The sequence below is a fragment of the Erinaceus europaeus genome, chromosome 1, assembly GCF_950295315.1.
Source record: "Erinaceus europaeus chromosome 1, mEriEur2.1, whole genome shotgun sequence".
Lineage (NCBI taxonomy): Eukaryota > Metazoa > Chordata > Mammalia > Eulipotyphla > Erinaceidae > Erinaceus > Erinaceus europaeus.
In genome coordinates, this window is record NC_080162.1 from 2586303 (window position 1) to 2606432 (window position 20130).

The 20130-nt window shown below is 42.4% G+C and overlaps 1 protein-coding gene across 3 annotated transcripts in view; it reads right to left on the reverse strand.

The window, feature by feature from the left end:
- Window positions 1-365: 365 nt before the first annotated feature.
- PTEN (phosphatase and tensin homolog) overlaps window positions 366-20130 on the reverse strand; it is a 106090-nt gene continuing 86325 nt past the window's right edge. For 2 of the 3 annotated variants that reach the window (XM_060187129.1, XM_060187180.1), the window contains exons 5-8: window positions 19413-19554; window positions 10754-10920; window positions 7920-8144; window positions 366-3770 (exon numbers count right to left, since the gene is read on the reverse strand). In XM_060187129.1, coding sequence (XP_060043112.1) covers window positions 3585-3770; window positions 7920-8144; window positions 10754-10920; window positions 19413-19554 — 720 coding nt within the window. In that variant the 3' untranslated portion in view covers window positions 366-3584. Of the gene's footprint in view, window positions 3771-7919; window positions 8145-10752; window positions 10921-19412; window positions 19555-20130 lie in introns of those variants that run through there. The other variant, XM_060187231.1, reaches the window with a different exon arrangement.

The following is a 20130-nucleotide window of genomic DNA, read 5'->3' on the forward strand; positions in this document are numbered from 1 at the left end:
AAAGTCATGAAATATCAAATCCATTCTCATAATCATCTTCAGACATCTGGCTTAATTCAGGCGACATGCAGGATTTCCTACAACTCTGGAACTCCTTCAGAATTAGAATGCCACTTTACATCCTTGAACACCTTCTTACTGAGACCCTAAACATAAAGTGCCTCTCTCTCTTGAGCATGAGTAGACTTCAAGGTGACAAAAGCTCACACCGGTTTTCTTCTGTTTCAGGTCTTGCAGTGCAGCAAAGTAAGCCAAAAACACTCGGTTACAACGAACTTCTTAATCACACTGAGCTGCGCATCACTGAAAGCTCTAGTGAATTCAAGCCGTTTCCATTATACTCTTTTAATAAAACACCCACGCAATGACAAGAATGAGACTTTAATCCGTTTTAAGTGGAGTTTATAACACTAAGAGATAAAGGGTTGTTAACAAACACAGTAACAAATGGACATCAGGTTGGTATGAGGCATAGTCCTGTACACTGTTTTTTTTTTTCTTTTGTGTATCCTCAGTGCATTTACACACAGAGCCACTGCTGCACAGCACAATAGTATCTGGAGAGGCTGAATCAGAGTAAGGCTGTTTAACAGACTGAAAAAAATTTAATATATATATATATTCTATATGGAGACAGATGGAACTTTTGAACTGGCAGGGCAGAAGGCAACACTGCCGGACACTGCACTGAAAGCCCAGCGTTAGAGCAGTCCCAGCCCTCCGTCTGCAAGCAGGACGGACGCCTTACAGCATTGAAAGGTAGACGAGGCACTTTGTGGCAACCACGGCCATCGCTCTGAACATATTGCACACATTTTCTAGAACTAGACACGGGACTGGTACCCTACTTGCATTTTTTAAAGCTGAGACATCTGATGCTGCCGGTCACCTCCACTGAAGTTTCTAGCCTGTGCCACAGCAGACTGGGGACACTGTTTATGCAACTGCCTTTTGACAATTAGGGCCCAGAGAGGGCCACCAGGAGCCGAGAGGACTCCGCCCGATGGCGGGCTTTCTTAAGAGTGACGCCTTCAAGTAACTTCAGACGTGTAAGTGGCTGTACATCCAGAAAAGCTGAGAAATCTTCCCAGAAAGTCGGAGATCACCTACAGAATGCGTGTCAGGCTAGGCTAGTCATGAATACTGTCAGAAATAAAGTTTTAATTAGGGCTCAAAAACCTTTCGGTCGTAGCGATTCTTGTCAATTCTATGGGGATGGTAACTGAAATAAAGGAGAGTAGTAATATGTATAATATATATTTATATATATAATATATATATATAATGCCATTTTTCCATTTCCAATGACTATGCCATAAAATGTAAGCAAGGCTTCTCAAAAACATTGAAACATTCAAAATCAAAACCCTCATTCAGACCTTCACATTCCAAAGGAAAAATATTAACAGTGCAAAAGCCCGTGATAATGTCACCACTTAGGACCTGGCCCTCCACGTTACATGCTGGAACAATACAAGATTTTCTGTTTAAATATACTGTGCCCAAAACTGTAACAAATAAAAGTATCAGTAACTATCTTCAAAGCATGAAAAGTTGATTTTCACTTTAGTCAACAGGTTTCAGCTTTAGGAAAAGACGAGGTGGCACAGAAACTTCAATGCTGAGACCCTGGGAGCCGCTGGTTTCTGACCTTACCAGCTGAACTGATGATGACGGTCAGTCAGCTTTCTACTTCAACACATGGTCTACGAGCTGCATTAAAAATCTGTGGAAACATGTCAACATGACCTACTGAGAGTATTTTAGCTGAAGCTCTGCCTCATCTATTCACCACCACACTCTCCAAAGGCTGCTCTAGAAAGCCCTCTGCAATCTGCATGTCTCTAGTAACTAGGTCAGACCACAGCTAGTGAACAATTTCAGCACCAGGAAGTTATTGAAAACAAGAGTTTACACCTTTAAGAAACAGATTGGCTGGATACTCAAATGTTTCAAGTCAAGATATAATTTGAAAGACACCAAATTTCTGGGAAAAAAATCTTTTTTAATAGTATCTTCACATTAGTTTTACAATAGTTTGTGCTCTGCTAAAAATCGTATGCAGTCTGGGCGTCATCAAATCTATGATACCTAAGAAGTGAAACTGAAATCCTAGTCCTATCTAGAGCGCTAGAAGAAATGATTCAACACTGCACATTTTTTAATCTTATTTTTCAATAGCAAACCAATGAAGCATTATGTGGGACAATTTCTACTAATAAAGCAAATGCCTTATGTGTACAGTGTTGAAGATTTACTGTGACTCTAATTTCCTTTTTAACAGAAATATCCTTTTAAATATAAACATTAAATGTATTAAGTATTCAAGTAAAATTCCCTAACAGTTAATGACATTTAAAAAAAATGTGCAAAACTGCAAAACTCATTGTAATAAGAATATGTAAGGTCAAAAGGTTGGAACGGATGACAGCTCTTGGATTGAATGAGTACATCATCAATCTTTAAAGGAAAAAGAATGCTCACTGTAGAATCTCAAATTGAAATGTCCTGTGCAGCATTACAAAATATTTGCTATTTACTGAGAAGAAGCTCGCAGGCAGCACATGAAGCACCCACAGCAGGCATGTGATAGAAGAGTACCAACAAGTTGGTGACTGGTGTAAAGGACTCACTGCATCTGACGTGTAGCACTGGCCTCAATTACACAGGAGATGGAGCAGCGATTACACTGAAAGCGTCATTAGGAAATCACTGTCAGGGTGATGTTTCAAGCCCATTCTTTGATGACAGCCTCCACATTATATGGTTGAGTCATTGTGTGTGTGTGTGTGTGTGTGTGTGTGTTAACCTGTGACAACAGTATTTTCATTCCCCTTCATCTGTGTGTTAAGATGGCGTGGAAGGTCCGTTCCTGCACCCCAATACAGACTCGCTCCCTCTAGCTGCCTTTTCTAGCACCAATATGCTTAAAAAAATAGAATGCACAAACAACAAGCAGTGACAGCGGCCAATTCCTCCAATGTCCAGATCAGTAACTGTAGCATGCTAAAGAAAGGTGCGTGAAAGTAGCTGGAGATGGTACGTGGTCCAGAATCCAGCATCCTCTCTTCCTTCCTGAGCATTCCCTCCACCCCTAGCCTGAACACATGCATCTGAGTGTAGCAAAATCCCTCTGAAACGCCTCTTAGCCAACTGCAAACTTAGCTGTTGCCACAAGTGCAAAGGGGTAGGATATGAACCTGTGTATCAAAGAGCTCTTTAGCCACTTCAGTTGGTGACAGAACACAAGTGGGAAATTCCTAAGGTACACATGTCTGTCTCCACTTTTATAAAACTGGAATAAAATGGGAAAGTGCCATTTTTATTTATCCTAATTGAGTTTTAAATGTCCTTTTGACACAAAAAGGTATATACATGACACAGCTACACAACCTTTTTTCAACTGGACGACAAGTGTCAAAACCCTGTGGATGTATAGGGCAAACGAAATTGGTCAGGGAAAGAGAATTGTTCCTATAACTGACACAATGTCCTATTGCCATTTAAAAAAAAAAAAAGGTCCATTTTCAGTCTGTTCAAGTTTGTTTTCATTGCGCTTTATCTCTCTTGATAAAAAAAAAAAATCAGACTTTAGTAATTTGTGTATGCTGATCTTCATCAAAAGGTTCGTTCTCTGGGTCAGAGTCAGTGGTGTCAGAGTATCTATAGTGATCAGGTTCATTGTCACTAACATCAGGTGTCACAGAAGTCGAACTGCTAGCCTCTGGGTTTGATGGTTCCTCCACCGTCTTTGTAAAGTACAGCTTCACCTAGAGAAGGGAGAGAAATTCATAAATCTCATATTCAAATAATCGTAATCTCACTGCTTAGTAAAAACATATAAATATAGATCTAGCAAACTCTTTTAAGCATTATGATAATCACGATTTTTAAAAGCCTTTCGGATAATTCTCTTACAGAGTTACTACACTGACCTGGAGGTGATTACACTTAGTGAAGTAAGTGAAAAGATGAAAGACAACTACCAGATGGTTTCACTTATATGTGGAATCTAGAGATCTGATTTACATGAAGCTGCAAAAAAAAAAAAAAAAATCTAAACAAAGCAGAAGCAAGCAAACTGTAAGCCTTGTGAGAACTCTGCTGGTGATGTCTGGGAGGTGGGAGGGTGAGGATCCACAACTCTGGTGGCGGATGTGGCAGGGTGTGGAACTATACACTGTCATCTTACAATCTTGTAACAAACTATCAGTAACAAATAAAAATTTTTACAAAGAGTTCCTACACTGTCTTTACTATTACATATTGAAAAGATAAGCTGGGATTCTAATACACTTTTTTATTATCTTTATTTATTTATTGGCTAGCGACAGCCACAAATTGAGAGGGAAGGGGGGGACAGAGAGGGACAGAGAGGGAGACAGACACCTGCAACACTGCTTTAATGCTTGTGAAGCTTTCCCCCCGAAGGTGGGGGGGGGGGGCGCTGGGGCTAGAACCCAGATCTTTGCGCACTATAGCATGTGCACTTAACCAGATGCACCACCACCCAGCCCCCGCTAATATGCTTTTTATCCTTTTAAAATAGAAAGAGGCAGAGAGTGAAAGAGAGCAGAGCTCCCTTCAATGCAGTGAGGGCTGGGCCGGAACCTAGGCTGCACAGACCCAAAGCCCTGCCCTAGACCAGTGAGCTGCTGTCAGGCATGAATACATTAATTCTTAAGAGCAAACCAGCAGCCATGAATTACATTTACAGAAGAAATGCACGAACAACTCGTGTAATATATTTACTTTCATTTTGTTAAAGGTTTATCTTTTCCATATGAGAAAGAGTCTCCTATTTGAGAGAGTGGCCAAGGCACTACTTTGGTCCATGCAGCTCTGGGGACCAGACCAGGATTACAGTCCTGCACTCTTACCGTTGCAGCTATTTCCCCGGCTGCAACTTTTTTTTTTCCTCCAGGGTTATTGCTGGGCTCGGTGCCTGCACCATGAATCCACCGCTCCTGGAGGCCATTTTTTCCCCCTTTTGTTGCCCTTGTAGCCTCGTTGTGGTTATCATCGCCATTGTTGATGTCATTGTTGTTGGATAGGACAGAGAGAAATGGAGAGAGGAGGGGAAGACAGAGGGGGAGAGAAAGACAGACACCTGCACACCTGCTTCACCGCCTGTGAAGCGACTCTCCTGCAGGTGGGGAGCCCGGCGCTCGAACTGGGATCCTTAAGCCCGAACTTGTGCTTTGTGCCACGTAAGCCTAAGCCACTGTGCCACCGCCTGATCCCTCTCCACCCCCCCACCCCCCCGGCTGCAACTATCAAGATAGCTGCAGTCACAGCGCTCCGTTTACAGTGCACTGAGTTTCATTCGCAATCCTCTGAAACTATCAAGATAGCTGCAGTCACAGCGCTCCGTTTACGGTGCGCTGAGTTTCATTCGCAATCCTCTGAAATGGTCTGTTTTCTGACACAAGCAAGAGGATGCAAGCACTGCGTCACCTAAAATATAGCCGGCTGCGGTAGGCTTAGCACACAGCCAGCCCTGAAGCCCCACCTCACAGCATCACAGGGTCTCAGGGTGGCCGCGGGCTGTTCCGGCACAGAGTAGCTGCCGGACCGGACCGGGCATGGCGGCGTTTTCATGGCCGGGGCTCGTCCCGGCCTCTCCCTGGCTGCGCCAGCTCCCCAGCCAGGATGGCCCCACGTTGGGTGCCAGATGTTGTTGTGGTGGTGATCAGGTGTCGGGCTGCACCGCGGAGAAGAGAGAGGAAGTCCAGAGCAAGTGGGGTACACAAATCTTTATTATAGGATGGGGGGGGGTGGCTCAGGCCACATGGAGTCAGCCGACAATGGCTGTCCCCACTACCTGACCATGGGGCGAGAGAGATCTGAGAGCCAAAGGAGCCGGGGGGGGGGGGGGGGAGCCAAGAGCCCAGAGAGCGCGAGGGGGGGGGTGCGCGGCGGAGCCTCCTGGGTCAGCTGGCGGCTGCCCACACGGCCAGGGCTGTGAGTGGCCCCCGGCCCAGCCTCCAGTCTGTCTGCACTCTAAGGGGCATCTCCTGTGCCATCACTGGGCAGCTCCCCGCGTCCTCACGCCGCGGGAAGGGTAAAGGCACCGCGTTGCGCCCCACTCCAGTGCACAAAGCGCAGGGGCGAGGCTGGGGGGTCCTGAGCGCGCGGGAGCGAGCTCTGCCCCTTCACAGACCCGGGGAACACACAGCCTTTTAAGTAGTATACGTGGAAATCCGTGGATGCTGAAAACAGTGCGGAAAGGAATCCTAAGACTGGGGGCGCACCTGCTTGAGCACACATGTTACAATGCTCAGGGACCCAGGTTCAAGCCCCTGGACCCCGCCTGCAGGGAGAAAGCTTCACAAGCTGAGTCTGCCGGCCCACCGCCACACCCGGCACACACCAGCTGTCTGGCTGACTATGCATGGTCGCAGGTATATGTGGCAGGCACCATGAAACAAGGCTGGGGTCTCTCCCTCCCTCCCCCTTCTCAATTTCTGGCTGTCTTTATCAAATAAATAAATGATAATTTTTAAACAATCAAAAAACGAAGCAAGATTTAAAGGCACTTAACAGTGGATCTACTTCCACTTAAAACATGTCCTTCGAGAAATTATTGCTACCAATAGTCTTAGTTTTAAACTGGCTAGGTTTGTTCCATGTTATAAAAATGGAATGAAGGGAGTTGGGCAGTGGTGCAGGGGGTTAAGTGCACGAGGTGCAAAGCACAAGGATCTTGGTTCTAGCCCGCTCTCCACTTGCAGCGGAGTCTCTGTAGGTGTCTTTCTCTCCCCCTCTCCGTCTTCCCCATCTCTCTCCATTTCTCTGTCCTATCTAACAACGACATCAATAACAACTACAATAATAACTACAACAATAAAAAACAAGGGCAACAAAAGGGAATAAATAAAAAAATAAACAATGGAATGAAACTTAAGAGAAAGAGACAACTCTAATAAGAGAAAAGAGGAGAAGAGTATGGTCAAGAGTAAGGGGGAAATCTAGCAGTGTAAGACAAAGGGAGGAGGGAAGGAAAAAAAGGTAAACACCATTTGGGAATATTGACAAATCAGATTTTCCAACTTGTAAAATCTCAACAACAAATAGAAATATACACACATACTCAGATACAAAGTTAAAGCAAATAATTTCAAGACATGTTAGCTGAAGAAACAGTTTTAAAAAGGGAAATAACCTGGAGGTGTGTGTGGTCTGCAACTATACATCTGTAATCTCATAATCTTGTAAACCAGTATTAAATAACTAGTAAAAATGATTTTTTTAAAAAGGAGGGCTAATAGGAAGATCATCAGAAAAGACTTTTCAGAGCACATGAGACTGAAATTAAAACGGGAATAGGATAGTCACATGAAGGACAAAAGAAAGGCTGAGAGTGGAGAGGTGCAGAGAGAAGGAGAAGAGTGGGAAGATAAGGGCACAAGAGCAGCTGGAGAGCAGAGACTGAGCAGACTTCAGGGAGCAGGAAGCAGAGTGGCGAGCCTGGATACAGGAGATAGGTCCTCGCAGCTCACAGAAAAACGAAGACCGCTGGGAGTGACAGCAAGAGGGACACAACCAAGCCTATTTCTAGGACCAGTCTGAGGGTGAAGGAGGGTCAAGAGTGAACCCAAGCACAGCGTCAGTCCCGCGTGAACCATCCCCAGCTGGCTGGGTCTGTGTGTGTCTCCCTCACTGCTAGTCCAGACCATTATCTCTCCTCCTCAGCCTTTCTCCAATGTGACCCAACAGCAACAAAAACACGGTATGAAAATGGAAAGGGGGGGGGGGGGGCCTGTGCACACTGGATTTTATCAGAAGCATCTAGGTTACCACTGCACAGACACTGTTTCTGAGTAACATAGAACTTTAACACTAAATTAAGCAAATTCTCCATCAGTCATACACCCAGACACACGACACACACCCTAAATCAGAAAATATTCACTGACCTTAAAATTTGGAGAAAAGTATCGATTGGCCTTATCTTTATTTGCTTTGTCAAGATCACTTTTTGTTAGAGTGAGTACTAAGTACTCCTTGTCATTATCTGCGCGCTCTATACTGCAAATACTATCAATTTCTTGATCACACAGACTTCCATTTTCTACTTTTTCTGAGGTTTCTTCTGGTCCTGGTATGAAGAATGTGTTTACCCAAAAGTGAAACATTTTATCCTTTAAAAAAAAAAAAAAAAAAAGACATGTCATTTTAATTCTTTTCTAAGTAAAAGGCAGTGTCTGCTGTACTTAGCATTTATCGAGAGTTGAATAACAAGCCACATGTCATTTGATACACTGAATCAAGCTTGATATACTGAATAAAAATCTGGCAATCTGGATTCTCTGTTGCCCTCAATCATCTATGATTTTTCTTTTATTTCAGGCCAAAAAATTTGATCCTAGTTACAAAATAAATTTACTTTTGCTTTAAAGCTAAGTAAAATATCTATCTAGTGTAATATTAGTTTTAAAATGTTGAGTATATTTTTAAAAGTCAACAGTGACTTTAGTTTTCCCTTTATTTCAACAAACTACTGGTTACAAAATTTATGTAAAGAAGTTCTTGAAAGATGAGTACAACTCAGTGAAGAAAGGGAAATACATTTTGACTTGCTCTAGAAAAACAAACATTATAGTGCTTCCAGTTTCTCACAATGCAATGTATGTTTGAAAACTTCCATAATAAAATGGAGGGGGGGGGGCGCGCAACTACTTCTGAATGCTATTATAAAAAATGTCTATTTTTATAAGAATCACATCTTACTAGTAATACCAAAGCAGAATTTCATCGTTTCTTTTCAAATCTTTCTTGAATACAGAAAATGTTCCTTCTCCTCTCAATTACAGGAACTTAGCCAGTAAGGGTCTATATATCGTTGAGGCCGACTTTCTGCAGCCAAGTGTGTTGTGCAGACATGATTTTGCCTCTTCTGCGCTGACGTCTTGTTTCGGATAGGCAGAGAAGGAGAAGCACCACAACATCTGAGCTTTCCCAGCACCACGGCACTCCTCCCCTGCAGGGCTGGGACTGGACCCTGGGCTACGCGTACTCTAACTGGTAAACAACCCTGTGGCATCTCACCTACCGCCTTAAACTGACATTTAGATCTTTTGTTCCAATTTATCTTCAAGTTTTGGTCCCTACCTCCAAGAAATTTAGTTGAATTTTGTATCTTTTCATCAATATATTAGCAAAGCAATGTCACTTAAGTTTTGAAAAATATTCATTAACTGTCATTCTTTTGGCAAAGTCATTGAATTAGTAACTGTTAGTTGCATAATATTTCACTCAGAGTAAGCAAATAAGACTAATATGTAAATTTCCAAAACTTGGATTGTGTATGTAGTAGTTATACTAAACCTGTTTTTGTTGAAATCACAGCAAAAATTTCTACTAGGGAATTTCAAACGAAATAGGTCAAGTATTATAAGACACAGTAATATATTAAGAACATTTAACCCTATTTTCAATTTACATGTCTAAATGTAGTATATAAAAAATATGAACTACAGTAAGAACACATTCCTAGAGATACAGAGAAAAGTAAAATGCAATATTTTATGTGTACTAGTTTCATAAAAAATTAAAGAAATAAAATTTACTATTTATTTTAATTTTAAAATATTTGCCCAGTTTTTCTGGATTACTAAAAAATTATTATTTTTTAATATTTATTTATTTATTTATTCCCTTTTGTTGCTCTAGTTGTTTTATTGTTGTAGTCACTGTTGGATAGGACAGAGAGAAATGGAGAGAGGAGGGGAAGACAGAGAAGGGGAGAGAAAGACAGACACCTGCAGACCTGCTTCAGCGCTTGTGAAGTAAACCCCCTGCAGGTGGGGAGCCGGGGCTCGAAACGGGATCCTTAGCCAGTCCTTGCGCTTTGTGCCACATGCACTTAACCTGCTGTGCTACGAAAAATTATTTTTCAAAGCAACTGAGATATATTTAGTGCATTTATAGAGGAGAGATGAAAGTATCAGTCTAATTTGTGATTTTCAAGTTACCTGAATTCTGCTTAAAAGAAAAACCTATTATTCGATTACTGCTTGATGATATGCAATCTCGTACATTTAGCAAAAGAGCAACACTATCCAAGGCAGTTCTCCTACTCCTAGTTCTCACCTACATGTTCAGTTAGTATTTCAAACCAAGACTTTAAAACGAGCTCCTGTAGTTTGACTACAGCTTAGTAAGGATTCAAATCTCATCAACATTCTATGCCCACATATTTAAATAGTAACTTATTCTATTCTTTATTCCTTCCACCTCATATCTCCTCCTTCCCTCCCTAAAAAAACCTAAATAATAAATGTGATGAAGCTGGATCTAAAGTGACTCATGCTCATGCGGGGGGGAGGGGGGGTGGCATTAATAAGAGAAAACAGTGTTTACCTATAAGACTCAAAAACAGATTAATGCCATCTCATCTCAGTCAATTACGAGTTCTCGAAAGAAATTACAGTTCGCTGAATGGGGTGTATATGCACTCTTAACACTTCACACAATTTATCTGCATGCCCCAGGTAAGGAAAATTCAGTCCAAATTACAAAGATATAGGCCTTTGTCCCTAATACAATTACCACACCATCAATGTCGGCATAAGTCTACACTACAGCTTGTGTAGACTCAGTAGAAGCCCAGTTATGATATAATGCACTAGATGTTAGTCATAAAGTGCATCTTTTAACCTCTTCTCACAGAATGATTTCTACTTAACAGTGGCATAAAAGCAAAATCTGAGGTTATTTTTATTTTTCTCAATGAAAGTGAAGTGCAAACCTTTTTTAACATCTTGTTCTGCTTGTGGAAGAACTCTACTTTGATGTCACCACACACAGGTAGCGGCTGAGGGAATTCAAAGTACATGAACTTGTCTTCCCGTCGAGTGGGTCCTGAAGTGGAGGAATATATCTTCACTTTTAGCTGGCAGACTACAAACTGAGGATCTGCATGGTTAAATAATAGTAGCATCATTTATCAGGAAATGCCTCGAGCAATCAAGAACTATTTCAAATGACTAACATCAGCAATATACACAAGTAGAAATTCTGCATCAGTAGTCTTGAACTAAAGCAAATTGGTGAGAGTAAATTTGGGCAAAAACGTCAACAGAAGTCTGTCCCTAACTGTGCCCTCCACAGAAAGCCTTACTACTGCTATGAAAGTCAATTCTCTCTCTTATTGGAAAAATCACATCAAATATTTAACATTAAAACCAGGCTAGACATCTCAATAGCTGTGTGTCATTTAATAATGAGGATCTGCTCTGAGAAAGGAATCCTGAGTTGACTTTTCCAAGAACAAATATCAACAGGATACTAACACGAAGCTAGATGCTATGGCCTGCCACACACCTAGCATTCTGCATGACTGGGACCATGACAGACAAAACAGTGCGGGACTGATCGAGGACATGGGGAATGAAGTCATGAAGAGTCGCAGGAAGCATAAGGTGACTGGTACTGCACAGAACAAGCAACGTTATGACAGCTGCCATGGACCTAGTGATAGACACTTGAAGATAACGCACGTGAACACATGACTCATTGCTGACCAAAATGTCACTGGATAAATCATCTTAATTATTGGATGATAAAGTAGCTGGCATGTTTGTGAACTGCATACATGGTAAATGTAAGAACAGATATTTGGTCTAGGAAGATAGCATAATGGTTATGCAAAAGGACTTTCAGGCCTGAGACAAAAGGCCCCAGGTTCAATCCCCAGCAACACTGTAAGTCAGAGCTGGACAGTGCTCTGCTAAAAATAAATAAATTAAATAAAACAATAAAAACTGCCATTTCAAGGGGGTGGTGGTGGTTAACCCAATTAAAAGCACACATTGCTATGCACAAGAATCCTGGTTCAAGCCCCTGGCTCCCCCCATCTGCAGGAGGGTCACTTTACAAGCAGTGAAGCAGGTCTGCAGGTGTTTATCTTTCTCTCCCCCTCCTCTCTCAATTTCTCTGTCCTAATAAAAAAAGAAAAAAACAAACAAAAAATCCCTAGCATTTGGCAATACACACACACACACTTTCTGATACAGAGAAGGAAAAGTAGAGAGGGCAAGAAAGAGGAAGACAGAAAGACCCCGTGTAGGGCTGCCTCACCACTTCTGATGCTCCCCCTGCCCCACAGGTGAATATCTGGGGTTTGAACCCTGGTTCTTACACATGGTAATAGGTGTGCTCAACTGGGCGGCCTCCTAAACCCTGTTCCCTAAGAGGTCACACACACCCTCTTCAGCCCTGCCCCTTTAACATAATATTAAAAGTTCGTCTCATATATTTTTTTTAAAAGCCTAGAAATACACAAGCCTCAATATTTATTAAGACATCCACAAACATTCATTTTACTACAGCTTATATTTAAGATGTTAAAGTATAAAATCACTACCATGAAGCAAGAAGAAAGATTTGAAGAATCTGCAAAGAAATACAACAGAAGAGGTCCAAGTGGTGCCCAGCTAGAGTACAGAATGCCAGGTAAGAGGACCTGGCTTCAAGTCTCTGGTCCCCACCTGCAGAGCCAAGCTTCATGAGCTGTGACATGGGGATGCAGCTCTCTCTCTTCCTCATCTCTCTCCCTCTGTATCAAAAAGAAAGCAAAGGGGGAAAACTGGCCACCAGAAATGGTAAAGTCCTGCAGGCGCTGAACCTCAACAAAATCTCTGGTGCACGCATGGGTGGGTGAGGGAAGCATGGAAGGGAGGACAGGAGAGAGGGAGGGAGGGAGAGAAGGAGGAAGGGAGTGAGGGAGGGAGAGAAGGACAGAGGGAGAGAGGGAGGGAGAGAGAGAGAGGGAGAGAGACAGAGAGGGAGAGAGAAAGGGAGAGAGGGAGAGGGAGAGAGGGAGAGAAGGAGGGAGGGAGGGAGAGAGGGAGAGAAGGAGGGAGGGAGAGAGGGAGAGAAGGAGGGAGGGAGGGAGGGAGAGAGGGAGGGAGGGAGAGAGGGAGAGAGGGAGAGAGGGATGGAGGGAGGGAGGGAGAGAGGGAGAGAAGGATAGAGGGAGGGGAAGAGGGGAGAGAGAGGGAGGGAGAGAGGGAGGGAGGGAGGGAAGGAGGGAGGGGAGAGAGGGAGGGAGAGAGAGGGAGGGAGAGAGAGAGAGGGAGGGAGGGAGGGAAAGAGGGAAGCAGGCAGACCAACAGATACAAACTTAAAAAATCAGTTAAATCCCAGAGCCCTGCCCCACTAGGGATAGAGAGAGGCAGGCTGGGAGTATGGATCCACCTGCCAACGCCCATGTTCAGTGGGGAAGCAATGACAGAAGCCAGACCTTCCACCTTCTGCATCCCACAGTGACCCTGGGTCCATACTCCCAGAAGGATAAAGAATAGGAAAACTATCAGGGGAGGGGATGGGATGGGGTACGGAGTTCTGGGGGTGGGAATTGTGTGGAAATGTAGCCCTCTTATCCTATGGTCTTGTCAATATTTCCATTTTATAAATAAAATTTTTTTTTAAAAATTAGTTAAATCTTACTCCTTAAACATAGTTGATTTTCATTAAAACTACTTTGGTTTTGATATTTTAAAATAGCTGATAAATTGTGATCTCCCAAAATGTATAAAATGCTTTTTATATTAATAATGCAACTAAAAATTAGTGGGGTAGAGAAAATAAAGAACATTTTTTTTACTATACACCTAGCTCAGAAATGACCAGTATCAGGGTGGAGCAGACAGCACTATGCCTATGCAAAAAGACTTTGATGCCTGAGGGTGCAAAGCCCCAGGCCCAGTCCCCCACACCACTGTAAGTCAGAGCTCAGCAGTGCTCTCGTTAAGGTAAAAAAAGAAAGTTAAGATATAAATGTTGAGAATGCCAGTAGTTTAAGTTACCTGAATCATTTGAGATTGCCTAGTTTAACTGTAGTACAACAAAGAGTCCAAAAATAAGAGTTCTAAGTGATTATCTTTAGAAGAGAGAAGTTTTGAAGAAAGTGTGACAAGATAGTAACAAAATAAAATTATGAGCTTGCACGAAAAATGTGTTTGAATATCTGATGATGATCAGCACCAAAGGACAGCATTCTCAATTATGAGGAAAAATGTCTCACATTCTGTGTCAGCATGACTAAAATGAGCTAAAAACTTACTTCAATGTAGTGAACTATGTAGTATCTAAATTAGTGTTAGCACGTTTGATAAAAGTAGTATGTTACTTAACATGAGAAAAAACAATTCGAATGAGGGGAGATCTAACAATAAGCATCTGTCCAGAAATCTCTCTTCCTTGACTATATTCAATGTAGAATGAACTGAGTGGGATGGTGGCACCCCTGGTTAAGCACATTTGACTATATTCAATGTAGAATGAACTGAGTGGGATGGTGGCACCCCTGGTTAAGCACATTTGAACCTGGGTTCAAGACCTGGTCTCCACCTGAGGGCGAGAGCTTCACAAGGGTTAAAGGCAGTGCTGCAGCTCTCTCTCTCTCTCTCTCTCTCTCATCTCTTTTCCTCTTGATGTCTGCCTCTAGCCAATAAAATAGAAATAAATAAAATATAACAAAAACAAAACAGAATCAGCCATTTCCAAAACTTAAAAGTGATACTGAGAATTTCAGAGAAGCATTTTTTTGAAGAAGCAAATAAACAAGGTATGATTTCAATCCAGATAAAAATCAAGATGAAAATGTCTTCTAATTTCATTAACTCAAACACTATTAGTTCGTAATCTGATAATTCTTGATTTTAGGATTTTAAAAATCCAATCATCTAAGCCAGATTTAAATAAAGTAAACATCATCTAAAATGTGTCCCTTCAATAATTTTGAAACTGTGTAAACATTCCATGTGCTAGTTACAAATCAGTGTTACTAAGAGTTTTGATAAAAAATAAGTGGAAATGTGTCCAAACATCACAACAGCAAATACTTTGCTTTCTAGTGTAAGTGACACATCTAGATATGAACTTATTTTGTCCAACAGTATGATTTACTATCTTCTAGACACAATTCTGATATATATTCTTTAATTGTGTTCTTAAAAGTGACAAGATCTAGGGAGTCGGGCAGTAGCGCAGTGGGTTAAGCACACATGGCACGAAGCCCAAGGACCAGCATAAGGATCCCGGTTCGAGCCCTCAGCTCCCCACCTGTAGCAGGGGAGTCGCTTCACAAGCAGTGAAGCAGGTCTGCAGGTGTCTATCTTTCTCTCTTCCTGTCTGTCTTCCCCTCCTCTCTCCGCTTCTCTCTGTCCTATCCAACAACGATGACATCAAAAACAGCAGTAATAACTACAATAATAAAAAACAAGGGCAACAAAAGGGAAATAAATAAATAATAAAAAAGTGATAAGATCTACACCTAGTAAGCAAAATCATGTTGACTGTTCTCAGATGTATGCTTATTAATAGTCTTGAAAGAAAATCCACATCTTTTAACAGTTTTATGTTCTAAGATGTATGGAATATTGTAAGTTTTTCCTTTTTTGGAAGTATCAGGGAGCTGAGAGGTAGCACAGCAGGTTAAGCGCACATGGCACCAAGCGCAAGGACACGCAAAAAAGTATCCTGATTCAAGCCCCAGATCCCCACCTGCAGGGGGGTTGCTTCACAGGTGGTGAAGCAGGTCTGCAGGTGTCTATCTTTCTCCCTCTATCTCCCCCTCTATTTCTGTCCTATCCAACAACGACATCATAACAACAATAATAACCACAACAATGATAAAACAAGGCCAACAAAAGGGGAAAAAAATGGCCTCCAGGAGCAGTGGACTCATGTGCAGGCACTGAGCCCCAGCAATAACCCTAGAGGCCAAAAAAAAAAAAAAAAAAGGAAGTAACCAACTGCAGCCTGGGGAGAGAGCCGCCGGCAGATGCAATGCTGGACTGACAAGCAGGCAGGAGTTTGATCCTGGCACTCCAAGTGTCAGAGTGATAACCTGGCTCCTCTCTCCTCTTTCTCTTTCTAGTAAACAGACAAATCTGAAAGGACATCAATACAATAACCAAGTAAGAAAACAGCTGTGAACCTCTGACAACTTTTTGAAGGAAGCCATTTTATTTTCAGTGCCGACCGGCTTCCCTCCTCTTCTGGCCCCACTACTGTCCCATTACTGAGCTTGCCCCAGCTCTCTCTCCACCCTCCAGTCCACAGCAGGCTTCCATGGAGGATGGAAGGTTAAGGGCTCCACCCTTGCTGATGCTGACTGAGGGACGAGCTGCACTTCACCTAGGACCCCACGTCATGTCTCCAAGTCCCCACTGTACATCTTCATAGAAAGTTATCTCCGCCTGAATTCAAAACATCAGCATCCACATCTCCACATCTGAAGTCCCTTTCTCTGTGAATTATTAACCCATCAAGGTCCAAAACTTTGACAAAAACCTCTAGATGTAAATGGCAAAAAACTACTCAAATGTCCGTGCCATTTAGTCTGATAGCATCGACTTAAAGTAAAGCACACCCCTGGTCTCCATCCCAGTCTGCCCTGGCTCCTTCGCGGTCCTCTTACACAACTGTGCTGGCATCTCAGCCAGCCCCCGAGCTGGGAGCTGGCACTGACAGGGCAGCATTCACTGGATCAACCTTAGTGTTTCCAGAGTCCTCTAGCAGCCACACTCCACCCCACTCTGCTCTGCTTCTACATTTCTGGTCTAGTTCAGTCCCTTCAGCTGTGCTTCAAGCCAGGCCTCCTACTGCCTGTGGTGCTTCCTTTGGTTCTAGTGCCAATCCAAACTGTGTGTTTGCTCCAATATCCAATGAGGAGCTGGACTTCCTTCATGAAACAATCTGACACCTTCCACCAACTTTTAAATAAACCCGCCAGTCACAATGTAAACATAGTTTTCCACTCCACTGTGTACTACTTACACTGCCGATCCACTACCAAATATTGAGTCATACGATGTCACTTAACACAGTGTCAAGTCACAGTGCATAAAGGACAACTAGAGATACAGAAAGTTTGACCTCTCAGTAGTCAATGATTATAGAAGTTTAGGTGTAATACTCAGAAAAGAAGACAAAAAATAAGATCAATTAAATACAGGCAGATACAGCAGAACAGACAGGACGTCTTTTTGCTACAGGCCAATGTAGAAAAAAATCATTCTGGAAAAAGCGAGTGTTCTCTCTCCCCTAGAATGTTCTAGTTACACCGGTGCCTCTACTAGCAGGAAGAGCTTGAGTCTCTTCCTCACTCTTGTTCTGCTCAGTCAGTCTGTGATGTTTCCAAGTCAATCCAGATGCGGCCGTTCCTGCTTTGCTCGGCAACTAGACCAGAACTGACCAAGCTGTACTGTGATGACAAAAGCATCAGTCAGACACCAGAGAAGACACAGCAGGCTCTGATGAACAGCCTGGGGCCTAGAATAGAAGTCTTGCCATAAGAACATATCAAAGACTTTGAGATGGTCACCCCTGTCTGACAAAGAGACAGAGCTTTCTGAGATTCTATCAGTGGTCTCAAGAAGCAACGCTTCAAATCCGAATACGGGTCTCAAGAGGTGACTCAGCAGTGAAGCACATACCTTCCAGGACCAGGTCCTCAGTTCAAGTCCTGCCACTGGGTAAAATAGGAGAATAAGACTCTGGTGGTGGCCCTTTCTCGATGGAAGACAACCACCACAACCACAACAAAGCTAAAAAAAGAACTTGAAGGAAGCAAATTCCATGAGATAGGGGAGAAGGAAGAATCTTAATACTGAATGACCCCAATAAATCCAACACTGCTGGGGGCGGGGGTGGTGGTTAGGAGGGGGAGAAGTGGTTGGAAAGCACCTTGGCTGAAGAAGTTGTCAGCTGGGTGACAGAGTGGTGTCCTGGCACATGTCGTGAGGATAAGAAACTACACATGGGCTATAGCAGCTGTGCAGGAAATCACTGCTGCAACACAGTGAATTAAAAAGAAGTAAAAAACCAAAACCAGCAAGACACTGCAAACTGCCACTGAAATGCCAGAGCTAGTAAAAGAAGAAAATGGGATTCACCTTGAAACTACAAAATTATTCTAAATAAATTTTAAAAATACTTTTAGAATATGAAAACATGACTGGTTACTTCCAAGATAGGTAGAAGTTGATCAAAAACTCTGTTTTTTGGGAAAATACATAATGGTTATACAAAATGACTCCCATGTCTGTGGCTTAAGAACCCCAGGTTCAGTTCTGGGTCCACCATGAACGAGAGCTGAGCAGTGCTCTGACAAAAATTTTAAAAAGAAGTCAGCGGGAACCAAAGCAGGAACGGTATGGTCTCTCACAAACTTCCGCCTGCTTTCTGACCATAACTACTTGGAGGTGAGAGGCCCCAAATCTCAAGGTTCCTACTGAGGTCCAGAAAAACAGCTTTACTGGAGGCCGCCTACTCTGCCATGTATGTGGTCCAGGCCAGAATCTGGGCACTGCATGTAAGCGCCATGTCATCAGCTCACAGTTTCTCCCACCCCCACCCCCACCCCCTCTCAATGAAACAACAATCCATTAACTGGCGGTGCCATACACAAGTCATGCCTGCCAGGCTGGTAAAACACAAACAAAAACTTTTTTAGTGGAACTAAGAACTCTGGCCAAGAACAGCGGAGAAAAAAAAAATAGTAAACAGGATGACTAGGGCAGACTTACTATTAACAAATTAATAAACTAGAGGCATATATCAATGACATGGGCTCTAGTAAATACTTATCTACAAAGTTTCAGGCTTTAAAATTTCTTGATTTATTGTTAAGTAAACACAGACAGATGATGTGGCCAGTGAGTTATACAGTATACTAGTGAGTAGGGCTGAAGCTCAGATCTAAGACAGCTCGAGTCTACCTAAGTTGTTTCAGCATACTCAGCTTTGTTGCCATGCCTTACCATTTTGTCTTTCCTGTTGGTGGTTCCTGTCACAGCGTCAGTACCTAGCTTTTCGAGGCTACAAAGCAAGTAAGCCCTGCTCCCAAAGCGGTAAAACGATGAATTCCACTGCCACCCTCAAGCTGAATCACTGATGAGACAGCATTTATTTACTTATTTGTTTCTGTCATCTGGTCAGAATTTTAGGCTATATACTTTGCAGATTTTTTTCCTTATAAATATAACATAGCTTCAAAATCATTAAGTCATTGCTTTTGGTTTCCTTAGCTCAGTGCACTAAACACTTGAACTAATGAATCTGTTTGGACACTTCAGAAATACACTCCTGGTCAGGGAGATGTAAAGTAGTGATGCCAGGACTTGTGTGCACGGAGCCACAGCTATATATCCCAGCACCACCAACAGCCAAAGTTGAGCAGTGCTCTAGTTCAAGGGGGGAGGGGGCAAAGAACAAGAAGAAAGGGGAAAAAAGTAAAAACAAAGGAAAGAAAATTAAAAGGTATATACATTCTTTAAACATTCTTGTATACATTTTAAGCGGGTAGATTTTTTTTTTCAAGGTTCTTATATACACTTCTAGATATAGTTAAGAGAAATGTTCCAATACATGAAAAGGTGAGAATTCAGAGCACTTACTGCAAGTTCCGCCACTGAACATTGGAATAGTTTCAAACATCATCTTGTGAAACAATAGTGCCACTGGTCTATAATCCAGATGATTCTTTAACAGGTAGCTATAATAATACACATAGCGCCTTTGACTGGGAATAGTTACTCCCTGGTAGACAGAAAACAAAAAAATAAAAACAAAAACAAAGAAAAGGAAAGCTAAATTCAAAAGAAAAGTTCCATCGCAGTTAATTCACTATATTATCATGACAACTGGGTCGTACCCAATGAAGAACATAAATACATTATAAATTTGACTTTATGTATTAATACTGAAATACAGCTAGACAATAGAATCTGAAAAGCATCTACAGAGGATCATTTTCTCCCAGAATGTAGTTTTTCCCTTGAATACTATTAACACAGCACCCTCATTTAGTCAATACTCACAAGAATTCTCTGGCCTGAACCCAACGAGCGAAGGTCACTGTAAACCCCAAAGCCCTCTATGCAACACCTGCACTCCTCATCTGGAGGACCCACAAGGTGTACAGGCAGTTAGCAAACACACGACTCCTCACAAACTTGGTGATCTATCTTCCAGGTAAAAATATATCGCTATTGGTAAACTAGATGATAGCATAGGGCCTTGAAAAAGAAGAAGTAGCAGCAGCAAAAAGTGGGAAACAAAAATATGTAACTTACATATACATATATGCAACAGTTCTGTGCCAGAGGGCCACAC